Source organism: Bombina bombina, chromosome 5, assembly GCF_027579735.1.
Source record: "Bombina bombina isolate aBomBom1 chromosome 5, aBomBom1.pri, whole genome shotgun sequence".
Lineage (NCBI taxonomy): Eukaryota > Metazoa > Chordata > Amphibia > Anura > Bombinatoridae > Bombina > Bombina bombina.
In genome coordinates this window covers 1,145,161,997-1,145,186,419 of record NC_069503.1, presented here as the reverse complement: position 1 = coordinate 1,145,186,419, position 24,423 = coordinate 1,145,161,997, and the positions used below count along the sequence as shown (strand labels likewise).

The 24,423-nt window shown below is 39.7% G+C and overlaps 1 protein-coding gene across 1 annotated transcript in view; it reads right to left on the bottom strand.

The window, feature by feature from the left end:
* Positions 1-15,596, bottom strand: part of LOC128661205 (cytochrome P450 2C38) — a 233,922-nt gene extending 218,326 nt beyond the window's left edge. The window contains exon 1 of the mRNA XM_053715461.1: positions 15,531-15,596. Coding sequence (XP_053571436.1) covers positions 15,531-15,541 — 11 coding nt within the window. The 5' untranslated portion in view covers positions 15,542-15,596. The remainder of the gene's footprint in view (positions 1-15,530) is intronic.
* Between the last annotated feature and the right edge of the window lie 8,827 nt (positions 15,597-24,423).

The window sequence follows — 24,423 nt, the reverse complement described above, 5'->3', positions numbered from 1 at the left end:
AAACTATATTAAACTATTAATTAACCTACCCTAACTATTATACTAAAATTACATTAAACTCCAGCACTTTCCTTCACCATCAATAACACACCAGACTCATTACTAACTTAACATCACCTTTATAACCTCAGCACACAGCAGCTCTCTCCTTCACCATCAATAACACACCAGACTCATTACTGACTTAACAACATCTTTATAGCCTCAGTAAATCCCAGCTCTCTCCTTCACCATCAATAACACCCCAGACTCATTACTGACAACAACATCTTTATAACCTCAGCAAACTGCAGCTCTCTCCTTCACCATCAATAACACACCAGACTCCTTACTGACTTAACACAACCTTTATAACCTCAGCACACTGCAGCTCTCTCCTTCACTAGCAATAACACCCCAGACTCATTACTGGCTTAACACAACCTTTATAACCTCAGCACACTGCAGCTCTCTCCTTCACTAGCAATAACACCCCAGACTCCTTACTGACTTAACAACATCTTTATAACCTCAGTACATCCCAGCTGTCTCCTTCACTAGCAATAACACCCCAGACTCCTTACTGACTTAACATCACCTTTATAACCTCAGCACACTGCAGCTCTCTCCTTCACCATCAATAACACACCAGACTCATTACTGACTTAACAACATCTTTATAGCCTCAGTACATCCCAGCTCTCTCCTTCACCATCAATAACACACCAGACTCATTACTGACTTAACAACATCTTTATAGCCTCAGTACATCCCAGCTCTCTCCTTCACCATCAATAACACACCAGACTCCTTACTGACTTAACACAACCTTTATAACCTCAGCACACTGCAACTCTCTCCTTCACTAGCAATAACACCCCAGACTCCTTACTGACTTAACAACATCTTTATAACCTCAGTACATCCCAGCTCTCTCCTTCACTAGCAATAACACCCCAGACTCCTTACTGACTTAACAACATCTTTATAACCTCAGTACATCCCAGCTCTATCCTTCACTAGCAATAACACCCCAGACTCCTTACTGACTTAACATCACCTTTATAACCTCAGCACACTGCAGCTCTCTCCTTCACCATCAATAACACACCAGACTCATTACTGACTTAACAACATCTTTATAACCTCAGTACATCCCAGCTCTCTCCTTCACCATCAATAACACCCCAGACTCATTACTGACTTAACAACATCTTTATAACCTCAGCACACTGCAGCTCTCTCCTTCACCATCAATAACACACCAGACTCCTTACTGACTTAACACAACCTTTATAACCTCAGCACACTGCAGCTCTCTCCTTCACTAGCAATAACACCACAGACTCCTTACTGACTTAACATAATCTTTATAACCTCAGTACATCCCAGCTCTCTCCTTCACTAGCAATAACACCCCAGACTCCTTACTGACTTAACACAACCTTTATAACCTCAGCACACTGCAGCTCTCTCCTTCACCATCAATAACACACCAGACTCCTTACTGACTTAACACAACCTTTATAACCTCAGCACACTGCAGCTCTCTCCTTCACTAGCAATAACACCCCAGACTCCTTACTGACTTAACACAACCTTTATAACCTCAGTACATCCCAGCTCTCTCCTTCACTAGCAATAACACCCCAGACTCATTACTGACTTAACACAACCTTTATAACCTCAGCACACTGCAGCTCTCTCCTTCACTAGCAATAACACCCCATACTCCTTACTGACTTAACACAACCTTTATAACCTCAGTACATCCCAGCTCTCTCCTTCACTAGCAATAACACCCCAGACTCCTTACTGACTTAACATCATCTTTATAACCTCAGTACATCCCAGCTCTCTCCTTCACCATCAATAACACACCAGACTCCTTACTGACTTAACACAACCTTTATAACCTCAGCACACTGCAACTCTCTCCTTCACTAGCAATAACACCCCAGACTCATTACTGACTTAACATAACCTTTATAACCTCAGTACATCCCAGCTCTCTCCTTCACTAGCAATAACACCCCAGACTCATTACTGACTTAACAACACCTTTATAACCTCAGCACACTGCAGCTCTCTCCTTCACTAGCAATAACACCCCAGACTCCTTACTGACTTAACAACATCTTTATAACCTCAGTACATCCCAGCTCTCTCCTTCACTAGCAATAACACCCCAGACTCCTTACTGACTTAACACAACCTTTATAACCTCAGCACACTGCAGCTCTCTCCTTCACTAGCAATAACACCCCAGACTCCTTACTGACTTAACACAACCTTTATAACCTCAGTACATCCCAGCTCTCTCCTTCACTAGCAAAAACACCCCAGACTCATTACTGACTTAACACAACCTTTATAACCTCAGCACACTGCAGCTCTCTCCTTCACTAGCAATAACACCCCAGACTCATTACTGACTTAACAACATCTTTATAACCTCAGTACATCCCAGCTCTCTCCTTCACCATCAATAACACACCAGACTCCTTACTGACTTAACACAACCTTTATAACCTCAGCACACTGCAACTCTCTCCTTCACTAGCAATAACACCCCAGACTCATTACTGACTTAACATAACCTTTATAACCTCAGTACATCCCAGCTCTCTCCTTCACTAGCAATAACACCCCAGACTCATTACTGACTTAACAACACCTTTATAACCTCAGCACACTGCAGCTCTCTCCTTCACTAGCAATAACACCCCAGACTCCTTACTGACTTAACAACATCTTTATAACCTCAGTACATCCCAGCTCTCTTCTTCACTAGCAATAACACCCCAGACTCCTTACTGACTTAACAACATCTTTATAACCTCAGCACACTGCAGCTCTCTCCTTCACTAGCAATAACACCCCAGACTCATTACTGACTTAACAACATCTTTATAACCTCAGCACACTGCAGCTCTCTCCTTCACCATCAATAACACACCAGACTCCTTAATGACTTAACACAACCTTTATAACCTCAGCACACTGCAACTCTCTCCTTCACTAGCAATAACACCCCAGACTCATTACTGACTTAACATCACCTTTATAACCTCAGCACACTGCAGCTCTCTCCTTCACTAGCAATAACACCCCAGACTCATTACTGACTTAACAACATCTTTATAACCTCAGCACACTGCAGCATTTTCCTTCACCATCAATAACACAACAGACTCATTACTGACTTAACATCACCTTTATAACCTCAGCACACTCCAGCTCTCTCCTTCACTAGTAATAACACCCCAGACTCATTACTGACTTAACAACATCTTTATAACCTCAGCACACTGCAGCATTTTCCTTCACTATCAATAACACACCAGACCCCTTTCTGACTAAACATCACCTTTATAACCTCAGCACACTGCAGCTCTCTCCACCATCAATAACACAACAGACTCATTGCTGACTTAACAACATCTTTATAACCTCAGCACACTCCAGCACTTTCCTTCACCATCAATAACACACCAGACTCATTACTGACTTAACAACACCTTTATAACCTCAGTACACACCAACACTTTCCTTCACCATCAATAACACACCAGACTCACTACTGACTTAACAACACCCTTATAGCCTTTGTACACTCCAGGTCTTTTCTTCACCATCAATAACACACCAGACTCACTACTGACTTAACAACACCTTTATAACCTCAGCACACTGCAGCTCTCTCCTTCACTATCAATAACACTCCAGACTCATTACTGACTTAACAACATCTTTATAACCTCAGCACACTGCAGCATTTTCCTTCACTATCAATAACACCTCAGACTAATTACTGACTTAAGAACATCTTTATAACCTTAGCACACTCCAGCACTTTCCTTCACCATCAATAATACACCAGACTCACTACTGACTTAACAACACCTTTATAGCCTCAGCACACTCCAGCACTTTCCTTCACCATCAATAACACACCAGACTCATTACTGACTTAACAACACCCTTATAGCCTCTGTACACTCCAGGACTTTTCTTCACCATCAATAACACACCAGACTCACTACTGACTTAGCAACACCTTTATAACCTTAGCACACTGCAGCTCTCTCCTTCACTATCAATAACACTCCAGACTCCTTACTGACTTAACAACATCTTTATAACCTCAGCACACTTCAGCATTTTCCTTCACTATCAATAACACCCCAGACTCATTACTGACTTAACAACTCCTTTAGAGCCTCAGCACACTCCAGCACTTTCCTTCACCATCAATAACACACACCAGGACTCATTACTGACTTAACTACACCTTTATAGCCTCAGCACACTCCAGCACTTTTCTTCACCATCAATAACACCCCAGACTCATTACTGACTTAACACAACCTTTATAAGCTCAGCACACTGCAGCTCTCTCCTTCACTAGCAATAACACCCCAGACTCCTTACTGACTTAACAACATCTTTATAACCTCAGTACATCCCAGCTGTCTCCTTCACTAGCAATAACACCCCAGACTCCTTACTGACTTAACATCACCTTTATAACCTCAGCAAACTGCAGCTCTCTCCTTCACCATCAATAACACACCAGACTCATTACTGACTTAACAACATCTTTATAGCCTCAGTCAGGGCCGCCACTAGAAATTTTGGGGCCCCTGACTTAACCATTGATCAGGCCCCCCCCCTCCTTTGACATGTGCAATTTTTGACCAAGTGACTAAAATGTATATGCACTTTATTCTTAATTGTCTATTTAAACTTGGAAATGTTGTAAAGGTGGTAACATACAAAAACACCGGCACACTCATACACTGAAACACACACACACACTCACACATAAGGATTCACATATAGACACTCTAGCAGACATGCAAAGAAACTCAGACACAGACACCCAAACAGACACTCAGCACTTGTTTACATTGACCTGACAAGTAATGAGGTAAACTACAGTTTTGTAAAAAAAGGAGATTTAGAAAACAAAAAATGGAGTTCTGATTATCTTTTTGTAAAGGAAGATGCCAACTAAATGATGACAACAGCATGCAGTGGCTGAAAGGAAGGGCCCTGAACTGCCTAAGAACAATAATATAAAGGTTAAATGGTGGATTGGTGACTTCCGGAAAGGTCTCATTAGTCTCAAAGTCTGTAGAAAGATGTGAATAATCAGTAGTAAGGTCAAAATGTCCTAAAATGGAACAGACAAAGGACACACACACAAACTCAAACTTGCACATACACACAAAGAAACACCAACAGAGACAGCCTCAGAAAACACACAAAGACATACACACACACAGAGACACCCACAGAAAACACAGAAAGACATACATACACACCCTCACTGAGACATCCACAGAAAACAAACAAAGACATACACACACCCTCACAGAGACACCCACAGAAAATATACACCCTCACAGAGACATCCACAGAAAACACAGACATACATACACACACACACACACCCTCACAGAGACATCCACAGAAAACACAGACATACACACCCACCCTCACAGAGGCATCCAGAGAAAATGCACAAAGACATACACACACCCACCCTCACAGAGATACCAACAGAAAAAAATACATACACACTCATAGAGGCACAAACCAAAGCACAAAGACATAAACACAGACACCCACAGAAACACTCACAGGAGGAAACATTTATGCACCTTGCATCCCCTTAATCAACAGTGTGTGACATGCATGATAAAAAAAATGCAGAAATTAAGAGATCACTTTTTAAAGAATCATATTTGTAAATGTGCAAACAAAAATAATTCTGTGAATTCAAAATTGTACATTAATGATCTGGGTAGATGGCTAGATGAAGAAAAGTACTTTTAAAAGGTTGACATATGTTTGTTTGATATTTTCCCCAACAAAGAGCACCACTTCAAATATAGTGTACAAATGTTCCCATCTGTCAGCTGTACTTGTGTATTTTGAAAATGCTGTACTCTATATGGTCTTGGTGGAACCATAAGCTGTGGTACTCATACCATTAGATCTGGTTAAATGCAGGATTTAAGCATGTTGGTATGCATTTCAAAATTAAGTCAGCTGTAGAGTAAACTGAACAGTTTTAAGTTAACCTGTCTCATTCCAACACTGAGCAATCTTAGTCTGAGAGTATAACATGTTATGCAGATGTAAAAATCTTAGATAAAATGCCTCCTTGTATCTGGAAGGTCCTTGCATAAAGGGGCAGTAAACTGGAATGTAATATATATCATTTGTGTATTGAGGAGGAAAAATTTCTGCATGGTTTTAAATATAGAATTTCTACAGCATTGTCAAATAATCATAAATACACTGCTGCTAAAAAATGTGTTTTTATGGACCCCTGGCCCCCACCATACAACTACTACCACACTGAAGTTACAATCTTAAATTGCACAAAGAAATAAAAAACATTTGCTAAGTAATTCCTATCTCCTCTGCAAATGAAAGTGATCAGCCGTCTGACTCAGGCACATGCTGTACAAACAAAGTGCCAAGTCTGTCTCACACTGTGCATAGTGGTTTAGTGCACACTCAGAAATCCTCTCAAATGCTAATACTTTACTCCTTGTAATAACATTTCCCATGCTCAATTATCACTCTGCTGTAGTACCCACTGGTGGTTGCCAAAATTAAAAAAAAAAAAAAATTTTTATTTTTTTTTATTTTTTTTTAGTTCTTGCCTCATGGGGCCCCCCTAGCCCATTGGGCCCCTGACAGGAGTCACCCCTGTCACCCCCTGATGGCGGCCCTGGCCTCAGTACATCCCAGCTCTCTCCTTCACCATCAATAACACACCAGACTCATTACTGACTTAACAACATCTTTATAGCCTCAGTACATCCCAGCTCTCTCCTTCACCATCAATAACACACCAGACTCCTTACTGACTTAACACAACCTTTATAACCTCAGCACACTGCAGCTCTCTCCTTCACTAGCAATAACACCCCAGACTCCTTACTGACTTAACAACATCTTTATAACCTCAGTACATCCCAGCTCTCTCCTTCACTAGCAATAACACCCCAGACTCCTTACTGACTTAACAACATCTTTATAACCTCAGTACATCCCAGCTCTATCCTTCACTAGCAATAACACCCCAGACTTCTTACTGACTTAACATCACCTTTATAACCTCAGCACACTGCAGCTCTCTCCTTCACCATCAATAACACACCAGACTCATTACTGACTTAACAACATCTTTATAGCCTCAGTACATCCCAGCTCTCTCCTTCACCATCAATAACACCCCAGACTCATTACTGACTTAACAACATCTTTATAACCTCAGCACACTGCAGCTCTCTCCTTCACCATCAATAACACACCAGACTCCTTACTGACTTAACACAACCTTTATAACCTCAGCACACTGCAGCTCTCTCCTTCACTAGCAATAACACCCCAGACTCCTTACTGACTTAACATAATCTTTATAACCTCAGTACATCCCAGCTCTCTCCTTCACTAGCAATAACACCCCAGACTCCTTACTGACTTAACACAACCTTTATAACCTCAGCACACTGCAGCTCTCTCCTTCACCATCAATAACACACCAGACTCCTTACTGACTTAACACAACCTTTATAACCTCAGCACACTGCAGCTCTCTCCTTCACTAGCAATAACACCCCAGACTCCTTACTGACTTAACACAACCTTTATAACCTCAGTACATCCCAGCTCGCTCCTTCACTAGCAATAACACCCCAGACTCATTACTGACTTAACACAACCTTTATAACCTCAGCACACTGCAGCTCTCTCCTTCACTAGCAATAACACCCCATACTCCTTACTGACTTAACACAACCTTTATAACCTCAGTACATCCCAGCTCTCTCCTTCACTAGCAATAACACCCCAGACTCATTACTGACTTAACATAACCTTTATAACCTCAGTACATCCCAGCTCTCTCCTTCACTAGCAATAACACCCCAGACTCATTACTGACTTAACATAACCTTTATAACCTCAGCACACTGCAGCTCTCTCCTTCACTAGCAATAACACCCCAGACTCCTTACTGACTTAACAACATCTTTATAACCTCAGTACATCCCAGCTCTCTCCTTCACTAGCAATAAAACCCCAGACTCCTTACTGACTTAACACAACCTTTATAACCTCAGCACACTGCAGCTCTCTCCTTCACCATCAATAACACCCCAGACTCATTACTGACTTAACAACATCTTTATAACCTCAGCACACTGCAGCTCTCACCTTCACTAGCAATAACACCCCAGACTCATTACTGACTTAACATAACCTTTATAACCTCAGTACATCCCAGCTCTCTTCTTCACTAGCAATAACACCCCAGACTCCTTACTGACTTAACAACAGCTTTATAACCTCAGCACACTGCAGCTCTCTCCTTCACTAGCAATAACACCCCAGACTCCTTACTGACTTAAAAACATCTTTATAACCTCAGCACGCTGCAGCTCTCTCCTTCACTAGCAATAACACCCCAGACTCATTACTGACTTAACAACATCTTTATAACCTCAGCACACTGCAGCTCTCTCCTTCACCATCAATAACACACCAGACTCCTTACTGACTTAACACAACCTTTATAACCTCAGCACACTGCAACTCTCTCCTTCACAAGCAATAACACCCCAGACTCATTACTGACTTAACATCACCTTTATAACCTCAGCACACTGCAGCTCTCTCCTTCACTAGCAATAACACCCCAGACTCATTACTGACTTAACAACATCTTTATAACCTCAGCACACTGCAGCATTTTCCTTCACCATCAATAACACAACAGACTCATTACTGACTTAACATCACCTTTATAACCTCAGCACACTCCAGCTCTCTCCTTCACTAGTAATAACACCCCAGACTCATTACTGACTTAACAACATCTTTATAACCTCAGCACACTGCAGCATTTTCCTTCACTATCAATAACACACCAGACCCCTTTCTGACTAAACATCACCTTTATAACCTCAGCACACTGCAGCTCTCTCCACCATCAATAACACAACAGACTCATTGCTGACTTAACAACATCTTTATAACCTCAGCACACTCCAGCACTTTCCTTCACCATCAATAACACACCAGACTCACTACTGACTTAACAACACCCTTATAGCCTTTGTACACTCCAGGTCTTTTCTTCACCATCAATAACACACCAGACTCACTACTGACTTAACAACACCTTTATAACCTCAGCACACTGCAGCTCTCTCCTTCACTATCAATAACACTCCAGACTCATTACTGACTTAACAACATCTTTATAACCTCAGCACACTGCAGCATTTTCCTTCACTATCAATAACACCTCAGACTAATTACTGACTTAAGAACATCTTTATAACCTTAGCACACTCCAGCACTTTCCTTCACCATCAATAATACACCAGACTCACTACTGACTTAACAACACCTTTATAGCCTCAGCACACTCCAGCACTTTCCTTCACCATCAATAACACACCAGACTCACTACTGACTTAACAACACCCTTATAGCCTTTGTACACTCCAGGTCTTTTCTTCACCATCAATAACACACCAGACTCACTACTGACTTAACAACACCTTTATAACCTTAGCACACTGCAGCTCTCTCCTTCACTATCAATAACACTCCAGACTCCTTACTGACTTAACAACATCTTTATAACCTCAGCACACTGCAGCATTTTCCTTCACTATCAATAACACCCCAGACTCATTACTGACTTAACAACTCCTTTATAGCCTCAGCACACTCCAGCACTTTCCTTCACCATCAATAACACACCAGGACTCATTACTGACTTAACTACACCTTTATAGCCTCAGCACACTCCAGCACTTTTCTTCACCATCAATAACACCCCAGACTCATTACTGACTTAACAAGACCTTTATAACCTCAGCACACTCCAGCACTTTTCTTTGCTAGCAATAATCCCCCAGACTCACTACTGACTGAACAAGACCTTTATAACCTCAGTACATCCCAGTTCTCTTCTTCACCAGCAATAATCCCCCAGACTCATTACTGACTGAACATGACATTTATAACCTCAGCACACTCCAACACTTTTCTTCACTAGCAATAACACAACAGACTCATTACTGGCTTAACAAGACCTTTATAACCTCAGTACACTCCAGCTCTCTCCTTATTTATTTATAAAATATTTTACCAGGAAGGATACATTGAGATTTCTCTCGTTTTCAAGTATGTCCTGGGTCCACAAAACATTGCATTGTTACAATATGGTACAATAAAATACAGAAACAATAATAATACACAATATATAATATAACATAGAACAGGTAGGATATATATAATCAACCATGACAGGTGCATTCTGTTTTGAGATATGTAGAGAGGGATCTCCTAAAGGATTTTAGGCTTGGGGAAGGTTTGGTAGTGTGTGCGGAGGGTCGTTCCATAATTGTGGTGCCCTGTAGGAAATGGAGGATCGAGCTGCTTTCTTTTTGTATTGTGGCAGACTAAATAATGTGCTGGTACTAGATCGGAGGTTATAGGAGGTGGGAATAGCCGGGGAGAGCATTCTGCTCAGGTAGGGTGGGAGCTTCCCAGAAAAGCTCTTAAACACAAGGCTGGAAATATGGAGGGTGCGTCTGGATTCCAGCGACAGCCAGTTTAGTTCTTTTAGCATGTCACAATGGTGGGTCCTGTAGTTACATTGTAGCACAAAGCGGCAGAACGAGTTATACAATGTATTAAGTTTATTAAGGTGAGTTAGCGATGCAGGTGGATATACTACATCCCCATAATCCATGATTGGCATCAGCATTTGCTGTACAATCTTTTCCTTTACTGTTAGGCTTAGGCAAGATTTGTTTTTGTACAGGGCACCTAGTTTTTGATATGTGGAGGCCAAAAGATATATTGGGATCTAACAACATACCCAAGTATTTGAAAGAGTGGACTGCGGTCAGTGTGCAATTTGATTTTGTTTTGATGCGTAGATGGCAATTTTGTAGTTTGTGTAATTTAGGTACCATTCTAAAGATCATTGTGACAGTTTTGTCAGTGTTAGGAAGAGTTTGTTTTTTGAGATCCACTTTTCTACCTCTGTGAACTGGTCTTGGAGCACTGCCGAAAGCTGCGGCAGATCGGATTTGCTTGCATAGATTACCATGTCATCTGCGTACATGTGTACAGTTGAGGATTTGCAGACATTTGGCAGTTCATTTATAAATAATGTGAATAGTAGAGGGCCGAGAATGGAACCTTGGGGAACCCCACACATGACTGGGAGAGGGAGTCACTGTCAGAAATGGAGACATATTGTGATCGATCCGACACATATGATCGAAACCAGGTTAGCAGACGATCACCAATACCTGAGTTTTTTAGTTTGAGCAGTAGTATGTCGTGGTCTACTGTGTAAAAGGCCTTTGCAAAATCAAGGAAAATAGCTCTAGTTAGGTCTCCTTGTTCCATGCCAGTTTGGATGTCGTTGCAAACTTTTGGGAGTTCAGTTGTAGTGGAGAGGTTCGGGTAAAAAGCTGATTGATCAGGGGTCAGAAAGTTAGATTGTTGGTAATACTCACATAGTTGCATATGGACACACTTTCTAAGATCTTTGACAATACTGGGAGCAATGATATTGGGCGATAATTAGAAACCAAGGTTATCTCACCACTTTTATGGATAGGCACTAATCTTGCAGTCTTCCAAAGTTTGGGTATGTATCCAGACACCAAGGATTCATTAATTAGGGTTTTGACAGGTTTAGCAATTGCCGGCGCACTGAGCTTCAACAGCATTGCTGGGATTTGATCAGGTCCAGATTGTGTTTTTCATTTTTAGATTATTAAGGTGTTTCTTAATGACACTGATGGGTACAGGTTTAAAATTGAACTTCTCTATATTGGGTCTTTGAATTTAGTGGGGCCTGATCCATATTTGTAGTTTCAGGATGCGTGTCATTTATTAGTTTGTCAATCAGGATGGTGGAGTATCTGACAAAATAATTGTTAAAGGCATTTGCTACTTCTAAGGGAAGTTGCAGGGTTTGCTTGTCTACTTTGACAGTGGAGGGTTGGGAGTGGATTGGGGGAGTGTGTAAGTTACTATCTAGGGTTGGATATGTTATCGTTCAGATTTTCACAGAAATATTGGGCCTTGGCCAATTTTGTTTGTTTAGTGCATATATTTCGCCATTGTCTATATACACAGTAATCGTTCATAGAGCCAGTATGCTTGAACTTTGACCACAATGAATCCCGAAACTGGTACATTTGAATGAGGTCAGCTGTGATCAAATTCATGTGTGCTCCTTTTACTCTCACCTTACGCAGCGGGGCATGTAAATTCCAAACTTGTAGGAGTTCGGACTGAAAGAATTCAGATGCAGAGTCTATATCTGGGATTAGGTTTAATCTGTGCCAGGGGAGGTTCTTAATGTCATTCAGAAATGATCAAAGATTACATTTTGAAGGACCTGGTGATTTTAACCTTGGGAGAAGATTTAGTGGCTTTTATTTTGCGCATGCAGTACACTAAGCAGTTCTCACTGAAACTGCTAGGGAGAACAGCTGCCTCCTGCATTCGGTCAGGAGAAGTGGTGAGAATCCAATCGAGCAGGGTGTGGTTATGGCTTTTAATGTTTATGCAAGTTTTGTAAAGGGGTGTACTTTATGGAATTGTTAACATAAATTAAAATGTCGCCTCCTCTTTTTGCTCTGTAATTTCTAAGGCATGAATACCCATATATTGCAATGGCAGAGTCAGGTATTTTTGCGGTTAGTCACGTTTCAGAGATCACAATGATTTTGGGCTTGTAATGTAAACACCATGCTTGCAATGCATTGATTTTTGGTAGTAAGCTGCAGATATTACAGTGCACAAAAGAGAGGTCTTTTTTAGCTGGATGGCTAGGAATTGAATTTGTTGGGGGACCAGGGTTAGACTCTACGTCATTTGCAAGAGCAAGTAACATAAGGAATAGGAATTTGGACATAATTTTTGTTTGGCCATATAGTGAATGGGATACTTTATAATTTTGTGAGGTGGGGCTAGGAGGACTATTTTTTTATATCTTTCCACCAGCACTAAGCAGATAAGTTACAGCAAAAGAGCAGGCCGTGGTGTATGATCATTTGTTTTCCAGTTTGAGGTGTGTGCTTATGGTGGTAGTGATGTGAACAAAATTGGAATGAGAAAAGGGTTATCAACAGTATGGTCATATCTGGATTCATATTAGTGGTATGAGTTGTGTAAATGAACATAAAACACAAATAGTAAAAAATAAAAAAAGAAATAAAAGTATATAATATTGATGTGTGATATACAGGGAGTGCAGAATTATTAGGCAAGTTGTATTTTTGAGGATTAATTTTATTATTGAACAACAACCATGTTCTCAATGAACCCAAAAAACTCATTAATATCAAAGCTGAATATTTTTGGAAGTAGTTTTTAGTTTGTTTTTAGTTTTAGCTATTTTAGGGGGATATCTGTGTGTGCAGGTGACTATTACTTTGCATAATTATTAGGCAACTTAACAAAAAACAAATATATACCCATTTCAATTATTTATTTTTACCAGTGAAACCAATATAACATCTCAACATTCACAAATATACATTTCTGACATTCAAAAACAAAACAAAAACAAATCAGTGACCAATATAGCCACCTTTCTTTGCAAGGACGCTCAAAAGCCTGCCATCCATGGATTCTGTCAGTGTTTTGATCTGTTCCCCATCAACATTGCGTGCAGCAGCAACCACAGCCTCCCAGACACTGTTCAGAGAGGTGTACTGTTTTCCCTCCTTGTAAATCTCACATTTGATGATGGACCACAGGTTCTCAATGGGGTTCATATCAGGTGAACAAGGAGGCCATGTCATTAGATTTTCTTCCTTTATACCCTTTCTTGCCAGCCACGCTGTGGAGTACTTGGACGCGTGTGATGGAGCATTGTCCTGCATGAAAATCATGTTTTTCTTGAAGGATGCAGACTTCTTCCTGTACCACTGCTTGAAGAAGGTGTCTTCCAGAAACTGGCAGTAGGACTGTGAGTTGAGCTTGACTCCATCCTCAACCCGAAAAGGCCCCACAAGCTCATCTTTGATGATACCAGCCCAAACCAGTACTCCACCTCCACCTTGCTGGCGTCTGAGTCGGACTGGAGCTCTCTGCCCTTTACCAATCCAGCCACGGGCCCATCCATCTGGCCCATCAAGACTCACTCTCATTTCATCAGTCCATAAAACCTTAGAAAAATCAGTCTTGAGATATTTCTTGGCCCAGTCTTGACGTTTCAGCTTGTGTGTCTTGTTCAGTGGTGGTCGTCTTTCAGCCTTTCTTACCTTGGCCATGTCTCTGAGTATTGCACACCTTGTGCTTTTGGGCACTCCAGTGATGTTGCAGCTCTGAAATATGGCCAAACTTGTGGCAAGTGGCATCTTGGCAGCTGCACGCTTGACTTTTCTCAGTTCATGGGCAGTTATTTTGCGCCTTGGTTTTTCCACACGCTTCTTGTGACCCTGTTGACTATTTTGAATGAAACGCTTGATTGTTCGATGATCACGCTTCAGAAGCTTTGCAATTTTAAGAGTGCTGCATCCCTCTGCAAGATATCTCACTATTTTTGACTTTTCTGAGCCTGTCAAGTCCTTCTTTTGACCCATTTTGCCAAAGGAAAGGAAGTTGCGTAATAATTATGCACACCTGATATAGGGTGTTGATGTCATTAGACCACACCCCTTCTCATTACAGAGATGCACATCACCTAATATGCTTAATTGGTAGTAGGCTTTCGAGCCTATACAGCTTGGAGTAAGACAACATGCATAAAGAGGATGATGTAGTCAAAATACTCATTTGCCTAATAATTCTGCACTCCCTGTATAGCTATTTGTAGTGAGAGAAGGTTTACATTCTATAGGGTTAAGTGAATGGAAGGATGTGCTGATCAGTGTTTGCTCCTGTCATTTCAGGAAAATGAAAGTTGTGTGGGAGACTATCTATAAATGAGGAAATGAGCGTGGGGTGGGTAGGAGGTAAACTGTTTTCCAAAAGGCTACCTGTTTGTTAGCAGAGGGCAGTGTAACAGCTGAGTGGAAGTCTGTATTTGCTTGCAAGTCTGGGGCAGGATATATTTTAAATCAGGCTGTTTGTTAGCAGAGGGCAGTGTTCCTTCACCAACAATAAAACACCAGACTCATTACTGACCTAACAAGAACTTTATAGCCTCAGCACACTCCAACACTTTTAATAACACACCACAGTCATTACTAACTTAACAATACTTTTATAGATAGATGATAGATAGATAAATAGATAAATAGATACACAGACAAAATGATATATAGACAGATAGATAGATAGATAGATAGATAGATAGATAGATAGAAGAAAGAAAGAAAGAAAAAAGAAAGAAAAACAGACAGACAGATAGGCAGACGGACAGAACGACAGACAGACAGAATGTGAGGATACTGATAATTCTATGATGTCATGTCAAATATAATTACAATAAAATCCATTGCATTTACATAGAAATATACATGTCAGCATACCTGAGTATCATGGGTTCTGTGGGTTACAGAAGGTTCCACTCTGACTCTGACAGATCTTGATTTCAGCAGTCTCACATAAAAGAACACTTTTTATATGTGTGGGTATTGGGTAATAGATTAATTATTAATTTGCTGAACAGGTAGCATAACAGTTTGCAGACACAAATATAAAGTGTACAGAGACACAAATGGTTTACTAAGTCTAGATGTTATTTATAATCAGACAATGTGATGTGGTTACTCTCTGTCTGTCTTTATACTTATGTCATCTAGGGGGTCTAATACAAGAAGCATAAACATGACATGCGTTTTCCCTGTACCATTTATTTATATTTTATTTACATTTGTAAACTTCAGTATTTGTCCTCTTCAGATAAATACTTTTTGCACTAAAGATAAAGAGCAACAGTTTATATGAAAGAAATTAATTAAGAAAAGTGTTTGCCCAACCCAGAACAACTGGTAGCAAGTGGTTACTAAACTCATGGGGGCCTATTTATGATGATATAGAGGATCATGTCCGCTGCAAATCGACAGCATACGCTCTCAGCATTTATCATTGCACTAGCAGTTCTTGTGAACTGCTGGTGCAATGCCGCCCCCTGCAGATTCGCGGCCAATCGGCCAATAGAAGGGGTTGATTTCTGTCGATTTCTGTCTGCCGCCTCAGAGCAGGCGGACAGCTTATGAATCAGCGGTCTTTAGACCACTGCTTCATAACTTCTGTTTCCGGCCCCAAGCTTGATAAATATGCCCCATGGTGATCTATCACTCACAGGTTCCACACAACAGCCGAGCTAGTTACACCAAGACCCTCAAAATCCTTTCCCTGATGAATAAATTAAGAAAATGAATCACAGTCACATTTCCAAAAGAGACTATATCATTGTCACATCTTTTTTAAAGGGACAGTCTGGTCAAAATTAAACTTTCATGATTCAGACAGAGCAGCAATTTTAAGCAACTTTCCAAATTACTCCTATTATCAATTATTCTTCATTCTCTTGCTATCTTTATTTAAATGTAAGCTTAGGAGCTGGACCATTTTTGATTCAGCACCTGGGTAGTGCTTGCTGATTGGTGGCTACATTTAGACACCAATCAGAAAGTGCTAAACTTACATTCTTACTTGTTCATATAAAGATAACAAAAGAACGAAGAAAAATTGATAATAGGAGTAAACAAGAAATTTGCTAAAAATTGCAGCTCTATCTGAATCATGAAAGTTTCATTTTGACAAGACTATTCCTTAACTTTCCTCAAAAGTGTACAACCTCCTAAACCATTTTCTGGGCTCCAACATTTGAATCTTCGATACATCCACTTTTTCAGGACTGATAAAGTTCACATCAAATCACAAGGCAGAATTCCAAACTTCTGATAGACTTCAAAGCAGATAACCATTTTGTAAACCCTCCAACCCTCTAACTAGTTCTACACAATAACCTTCTCCCCCAAACCTATTTTTCAGCCAAAGATCTTCCTATGTGTTTCTCTATGAGTAGCCAAGTGCCAATGATCACAATAAAAGTTAATTTTTAAACGTCCTTTGGAGGTGCTCCTTTTCCTCTCATTGCACTTGGATTCCATGGAATATGCTGTGAGCACTCTTTTGGATCGGATCCCCAGCCTGTAGCAACCACTCCCGCTGCCTATCACGTGATCGGGATGCCGGATACATCACGCGCCACAATCCCACAGCCGAGGGGAGAGAACAGACACTGGGTCGGAATGCCTGGACATCTGCGAATGAGGTAGAGTCTCTACGAAAGATCCGCTAACAAAGCAGGAAGAGCTTAGGATGGTAGAGATGAAATTGAGCCATTAATCAACGGACCGCGGGTTTATTAACCCCATCTGAAGCTGTTTTGTTTTGTTATGGTGATACAGTGATATGCAGTGACTTACGGTCCGACACACATGTGATCAATAAGAGGAGGCAGATTGATGGTTGAGACTACGGATACATGCATGAGATATACACAGACAGTAGGTGCTTGCCAAAGTGTTTGAATCTCTATGAGTAGCAGCTCATTGTTTAAAGTTACACAGCTAATATTTGTCCTCTCCAACCAAAACTCTTTAATCACCATAAACTATTAATGCAGTTGTCCCTTAGATAACTGTATTTTCCCATTGATGCTACAATTAACCAGAAATGCAAATTGCAGGTTTGTGATATGTAAATACCAGGGGGACGATTTATCATATGTCTGTCCAAACATTCTAATGTATCCATAAAAAAGAGGGACATGATATAAGAAGAGACATAATAAAAAGAGTCACATTATATATATTTAGTGATGTCACGAACCTAAAATTTTCGGTTCGCGAACCGCGGACTCGAACTTCCGGTATTGTTCGCGAACGCGCGAACCACGCAAACCGCCATTGAATTCAATAGGCAGGCGAACTTTAAAACCTACAAGGACTCTTTCTGGCCACAATAGTGATGGAAAAGTTGTTTCAAGGGTACTAACACCTGGACTGTTGCATGCTGGAGGGGGATCCCTGGCAAAACTCCCATGGAAAATTACATAGTTGATGCAGAGTCTGCTTTTAAGCCATAATGGGTCTAAATCAACTAACATTCCCAAAGTGGCTGTCTCAAAACATCCCGGACAGAAGATAGATTGATAGTGATAGATAAGATAGATAGATATACATAGATTGATAGTTAGATAGAATCGATAGAAGAGAAATAGATAGATTTGTTAGATATATAATTACCCTAATAAATTCTAATAATCAAACATGTGTTCTTGGACCCAACTAGCTTGTGTCAATTAGTACTTTTCTTAGCACTTTAATCCCTGTTCCCCCCCCCCCTATCGGGGGAGTTCTATATGGCCTGCCAGATTACCCTGAAAAATTATAATAATAAGACATGTGGTCTGCTACCTATTTTAACGAGGTTGTGTTTTAAGTACTACCATTCTTAGCACTTTAATCTCTGTAACTCCCCCTATTTGGTGAGGTCTATACGGCCTGGATGATTACCCACACAAAATATAATAATAAGGCATCTGCTCTTGGTCTGCGACCCATGGTGCAATTCAAAGGCACAAGCAAACTGAGGATTAAGATCATCAACAATCAAGATTTTTTTAATTTTAATTAGTAACTATACTGTGACAAAAAATTAGGATTGGTGTAAATAGTTGGCAAGATGGCCTGGCACAAAAGGATGGCAGGCAGGAGGTAGATGCAATTCAAGGACACTAGGAGACTGATTACTGACAGTCTAAACAGTGATGATTGACAATTTTTGCAATACTGTTAACAGAAATATGATTGCTGACAACAATTGGCTAGGTGGGCCTGGCTCACAGCAGGCTGCAAGGCAGGAGGAAAGTGCTATTCAATGGCACCAGCAAACTGAGGATTCAAATCACAGCAACTATTACCAAAAATTTTAATTTTTAATTATTAGAATACTGTCACAACAAATATGATTGGTGTAAATATTTTTTAAGTAGGCCTGGCACACAGGCTTGGAAGGCTGTAGAAAAGTGCAATTCAAAGGCACGAGCAAACTGAGGGTTAAGATCAACACTAAAAAATTTTTTTATTTAAATTAATAACTATACTGTCTGACTGTGACAACAATTATGATTGGTGTAAATAGTTGGCTAGACGGCCTGGCACAAAAGGCTGGCAGTGGCAGGCAGGAGGTAAATGAAATTCAATGGCCCTAGGAGACTGAATATTTGCAGTCCAAAAAATTATGTTTTGTTTTTTTTTTGTTACAAGAATTGTGATTGGTGCCACTAATTGGCTACTTGGGCCTGGCAGACAGGCTGGCAGATATGAGTCGTGGATGGTAGGTAGGGCAGTAATTTAACACAGTATGCTGTGTAAGTGACAAAAACACAGGACTGATAGAAAATTAAGTTACATTACACTAGCAAAATATTTTAAAATTTTAGATTTTAATATTAAAATTATGTTAAGAAGTGCAATGCACATATGACTCTATGAGTGGTCGCACTGGCTGGCTGCTACGTAGGGCAGCAATTATAACAACAGTATGCTGTGTAAGTCAGATAGACAGTTAGACACAGGCCTGATAGAAAATACAATTAGATTACACTAGCATAATGATTTAAAGACTTTTTTTTGGAAATTTTAAGAAAAAGGTTAAGCACATACACATGAGTCGTGGCTGATAGCCTTGGAAGGGCAGCTATTAAAAACAGTAGGCTATGTATGTCGGATACACACACGCCTGATAGAAAATACTATTAGATTACACTAGAAAAATGATTGAAATTATTTTTTGGGGGGGGAAATTAAAAAAAGGTTAAACACATATGAGTTGTGGCTCATAGACTAGGGAGGGCAGCAAGTAAACACAGTAGGCTCTCTATGTCAGCAAAACACACAGGCCGGATAGAAAATTAGATTTGATTACACTAGCAAACAAATTTAAACTTTTTTTTTTTTATATTAAAATTAAGGTGAAAGAAAAATAGATATGAGTGCTGGGTGGCTGCCTGGCACAGACCAATTAACCAAAAGACTGAAAAAAAGAGGTATATTAATGCTGAGTGAGCCTGACAGACACAGGCATGATAGTAAATGTAATTAGATTACACTAGAAAAATATTTTTTGTGTTTTTTTTTTTAAATTAAAAATAATGTTATAAACGGATATTAACACTGCTGGCTGCTGGCTGGCACAGAGCAATGAACCCGAGTATATGCTGTGTGACACTGGCCTGATAGAAAATGAAAAAAAATTACACTAGAAAAATAATTATATTTTTGGGTTAGTTAAATTTAAACTAATGTTGTTAGGGAGATATCAGTGGTGGCAGTAATCACAGCATATGCTGTGAGCCTTAAACACACAGCTGAAAGCCAGGCAAATGCTAATAAAAAAAAAACGAAAAAAAAAAAAAAAAAAACGGCACGAAATATAGCCCTAAAAGGTCCTTCTGGACTGTAAATACACTAGCCTAGCTATGTTTTTCCTATTAATGTCAGGAGCAAAAACACAACACGTCCTCTCATTAAAAAAGCAAGGTCGTTATGAGTCTAAAATGGCGGATTCCGAGTAGCTGGGAGTGTCTGTGAGGGAGTGTCTGATGTTGATTGGCTCTAATGTGTCAGGCGGTTGTGACATAAAGGGTCAAAGTTTCCACAATGATGACACATAGGGGCGGATCGAACATCGCCATGTGTTCGCCCACAAACGCGAACGCGAACAACCTATGTTCTCTGTGAACCATTCGCGGGCGAACAGTTCGGGACATCACTATATATATTGTGTTCCTTTTTTTATGGATACATTAGAATGTTTTTTGGCCATAAGACAGATACTTTGTAGCATAAGAATCCGTTACTTTGAAGAGTAACTCATAACATCTAGTGTGACCACTCCCACAAAAGAATCACTGGTCTATAAAAGTAAGCCTTACACCATACAGGTCATCTTGATAAAGGCTTCTAAGGAAGCTGAAACGCGTAGATGTGACCTGCTTGAAATCTACAAATTCACAAATCCCTGCATACAGAGCGCTCTGTGAAGAAGGGAGATACTTGGACATTTGAATATTGCACAGTTACCCGCAGAAAGTCTACAATCAAAAAATACTCTGTGATTGGCTTACCCTGCCCAGGTGATACCAGAACCCAGAAGTGAGAGTATCAAAGGAGAGATGATACACACGAGGCGGACGCCCTCACAGTTGTTCCTGGAAAGGTACTGAGAGGTAGAAAGTAGCCGTAAGGAGCAATTCTATTTGCGGGGTAAGATTACCTGTAGCCCCTAAAGGTTCATTCGACGTGAAGAAAGGCAAGTAATGTTTACATAAGATGTACAGATTGGAAGACTAATTGGGGCCCCACTTATTTATTGAGAACTGATACGAGTGGCACACTGTGTCTTATACCAGAGGATTTTTCAATCATTTGGATGAACTGAAAAGATCTTTTTACATAGGAATATCAGCTGTCTTGGCCTTTTCCAGCAATTATAAGCTTAATTGTTTTATATAGAAGAGGATTGTTTCATCTATATGATATATTTTATGTATTTTATATGCATTTCTGCCTAATTCATTTCTGCTTAATTGTACTCAAAAGACATTTTTTAGATAATACTAGTGTCATATACCACCGGTGGTTGAGATTATATAAATTTCTCTGTATGCATTGTTTTAATATTTGTTACAATTACATTTGTTATATATCTCTGTACTGGCTGTTGTGTTGGTGCTTCTAGCGCATCTGTCGTTGGTTTTTCTAAAAAATGGAACATTCACTAACAATATGCTCAGAAAGATGGTAAACTTCGCTAAAAGTCAGCTTTTTGCGAGTGTCGTGCGCATATTATAAGTTAAAAGTAAAACTTTTGTGCGCAAGTCAAACCCGACTCACACTAACCAAATATCGCAATTGCTTTAACGTATTCTCCCTATAGAAGTCTATGTAGAGTGCAGAAGAAAAAGCCTAACACCTATCACTTGGGTGCTAACCCGATAGCAGTTATGAATATTTCACATTCCAATGTTCTTCTAATACAGGACAATGTTATTTTTATTGTAAATACATATTTCTATACATCTATCTGGATTTATCTATACCTGTAAATCTATTCTTATAGTTATATAGGTATAGATATCTTTTTTACATTAAAGGGCCACTAAACCCAAAATCGTTCTTTCATGATTCAGATAGAGAATAGAAATTTAAACAACATTACAATTTACTTCCATTATTTATTTTGCTTCATTTTTTAAATATCCTTAGTTGAAGTAAAATCAATGCACATGGTGAGCCAATCACACAAGGCTTCTATGTGCAGCAACCAATCAGCATCTACTGAGCATATCTAGATATGCTTTTCATCAAAGAATATCAAGAGAATAAAACAAATGAGATAATATAAGTAAATTAGAAATATGTTTAAAATTGCATTCTCTTTCTAAATCATCAAAAAATGTGGGTTGCATGTCCCTTTAACATTATCAGATATATATCAAAATATATTTATATCTAGAAATCATGACACTATGGGGCCAATTTATCAATATCTGTCCGACATGATACGCTGTAGCGTATCATGTCCGACAGACATCGCTGAATGCCGACAGTATACGCTGTCGGCATTTAACATTACACCTACAAGTTGAACAGATTGAGTTTTTGGATGTCTGTCTTGGTTGGGGTGACGTAGGGGATGTTGTGTCTTCCACCTATTTCAAAGAGGTGGATAGCAACAATTTCCTCCATTTCTCCAGCAACCATTTGAATAGCTGGAAGACCAACATCCCCTATAGTCAATTTAGGCAGATTAGAAGAAACTGCAGCATACTATCATCATATGACATACAATCGGAGGTCTTAATCACTAGATTTAGAGAAAAAGGCTACCCCTCTGAATTAATTAAGGACAGTTATATGAAAGCGAGAGAAGAAAATAGGAGTACTATTCTAGCTCCCCACCCAAATGATCATAGAAGATCAGAGAATAATTTTGCCAAAGATCCTCTTTTTGTAACCCAGTTCAATTCTGAACACACCTTTATCAGAAAAACCTTAACAAGACATTGGCCTATAATACATAAGGATCCCATCCTTAAGAATAGCATTGGTAATAATCCACGGATAGTATTTCGTAGGGCACCCACTCTAAAACAGAAACTGGCCCCCAGTAAAATAGTAGTATCAAGGAGGAAAGGCACACAAATTCAAAAAACTTTAGTCAATGGGAAAAGAAGATTAGGAGTCTACAGATGTAATAAATCAAGATGCCTTATGTGCAGCTATATCACACATGGACATTCTTCTGTTAAGTGTCACACCACAGGGGAAGTGTTTCCAATTAGAAACAGAATAGATTGTAGTATGGAATTTGTCATCTACGTTCTAACATGCAGGTGTGGTCTGCAATATTTAGGGCGCACCTGCAGGAAGATACGTACGAGATGGAGTGAGCACTTAAGAAATATTAAAAAACGGTCACTAAAACACAGCATCTCTCGACATAGTACGATACAGCATCAAGGACATCACCATACCTTTTCCATTACTCCCCTTGAACACATACCATATGAGGTTGGCTCCAACAGATACACCCGTTTACGCCAGAGGGAAACATATTGGATCTACAAGTTCCAATCTCTGTTTCCCTCTGGCCTATACGAGGTTCTTGATCCGGCAGCTTTTTAAATCATTTTATTTAGAATTATACAACCAGATTATCTTTAGTCTTTTGACTTTAATAATTATTTAGTCTAGGTGGTAGTTAACCGCTTGTTTTGTTAGGGTTTGAAATCTAGGATACCTCAATTATCTGTGATTTTAGCTTAGTTGTCCATTTTATGTCATGTCATGGTAGGATTTTTTAGGGTTTATATTGATATATATTGGATATATTGGATATATTATATTATGGTCAATCTGCTGTTAGATATAGTTATATTATTTGTTTATTTGATTTGACCATTTGGGGTCCTCTATGGATTATTTGATTTTAAACTTTTTGATATTCCCTCCTTGGAGTTGCACATCTCCAAATAGGGCGTCTTTTGTTTCTTACCCTTTGGTTTTTAAAAAGGCCAGTCTTATTTTTATTTGATTATATTCTATTATACACATAGCTATCACTTTTTATTCACTCTCACTTTAGATAATAACAACCCAGTATATAGCATAGAATATCGATATTCTCGTTCTCTCACTGATTTGCGTGTCTTTTAAATATGCTATCGGGTTTTTTACTAAATGTTTGATATACATGTACTTTACCACGGATGTTACATTTATGTATCCGTTGTTGCTAGATACATGTAACTTGGTCCGTTACAAAGAGGTTTAACCTACACAGCATCTAGGGTACACATGCCCACTTATGTTGGCTCATTGGCTGCCTTAACACACCCCC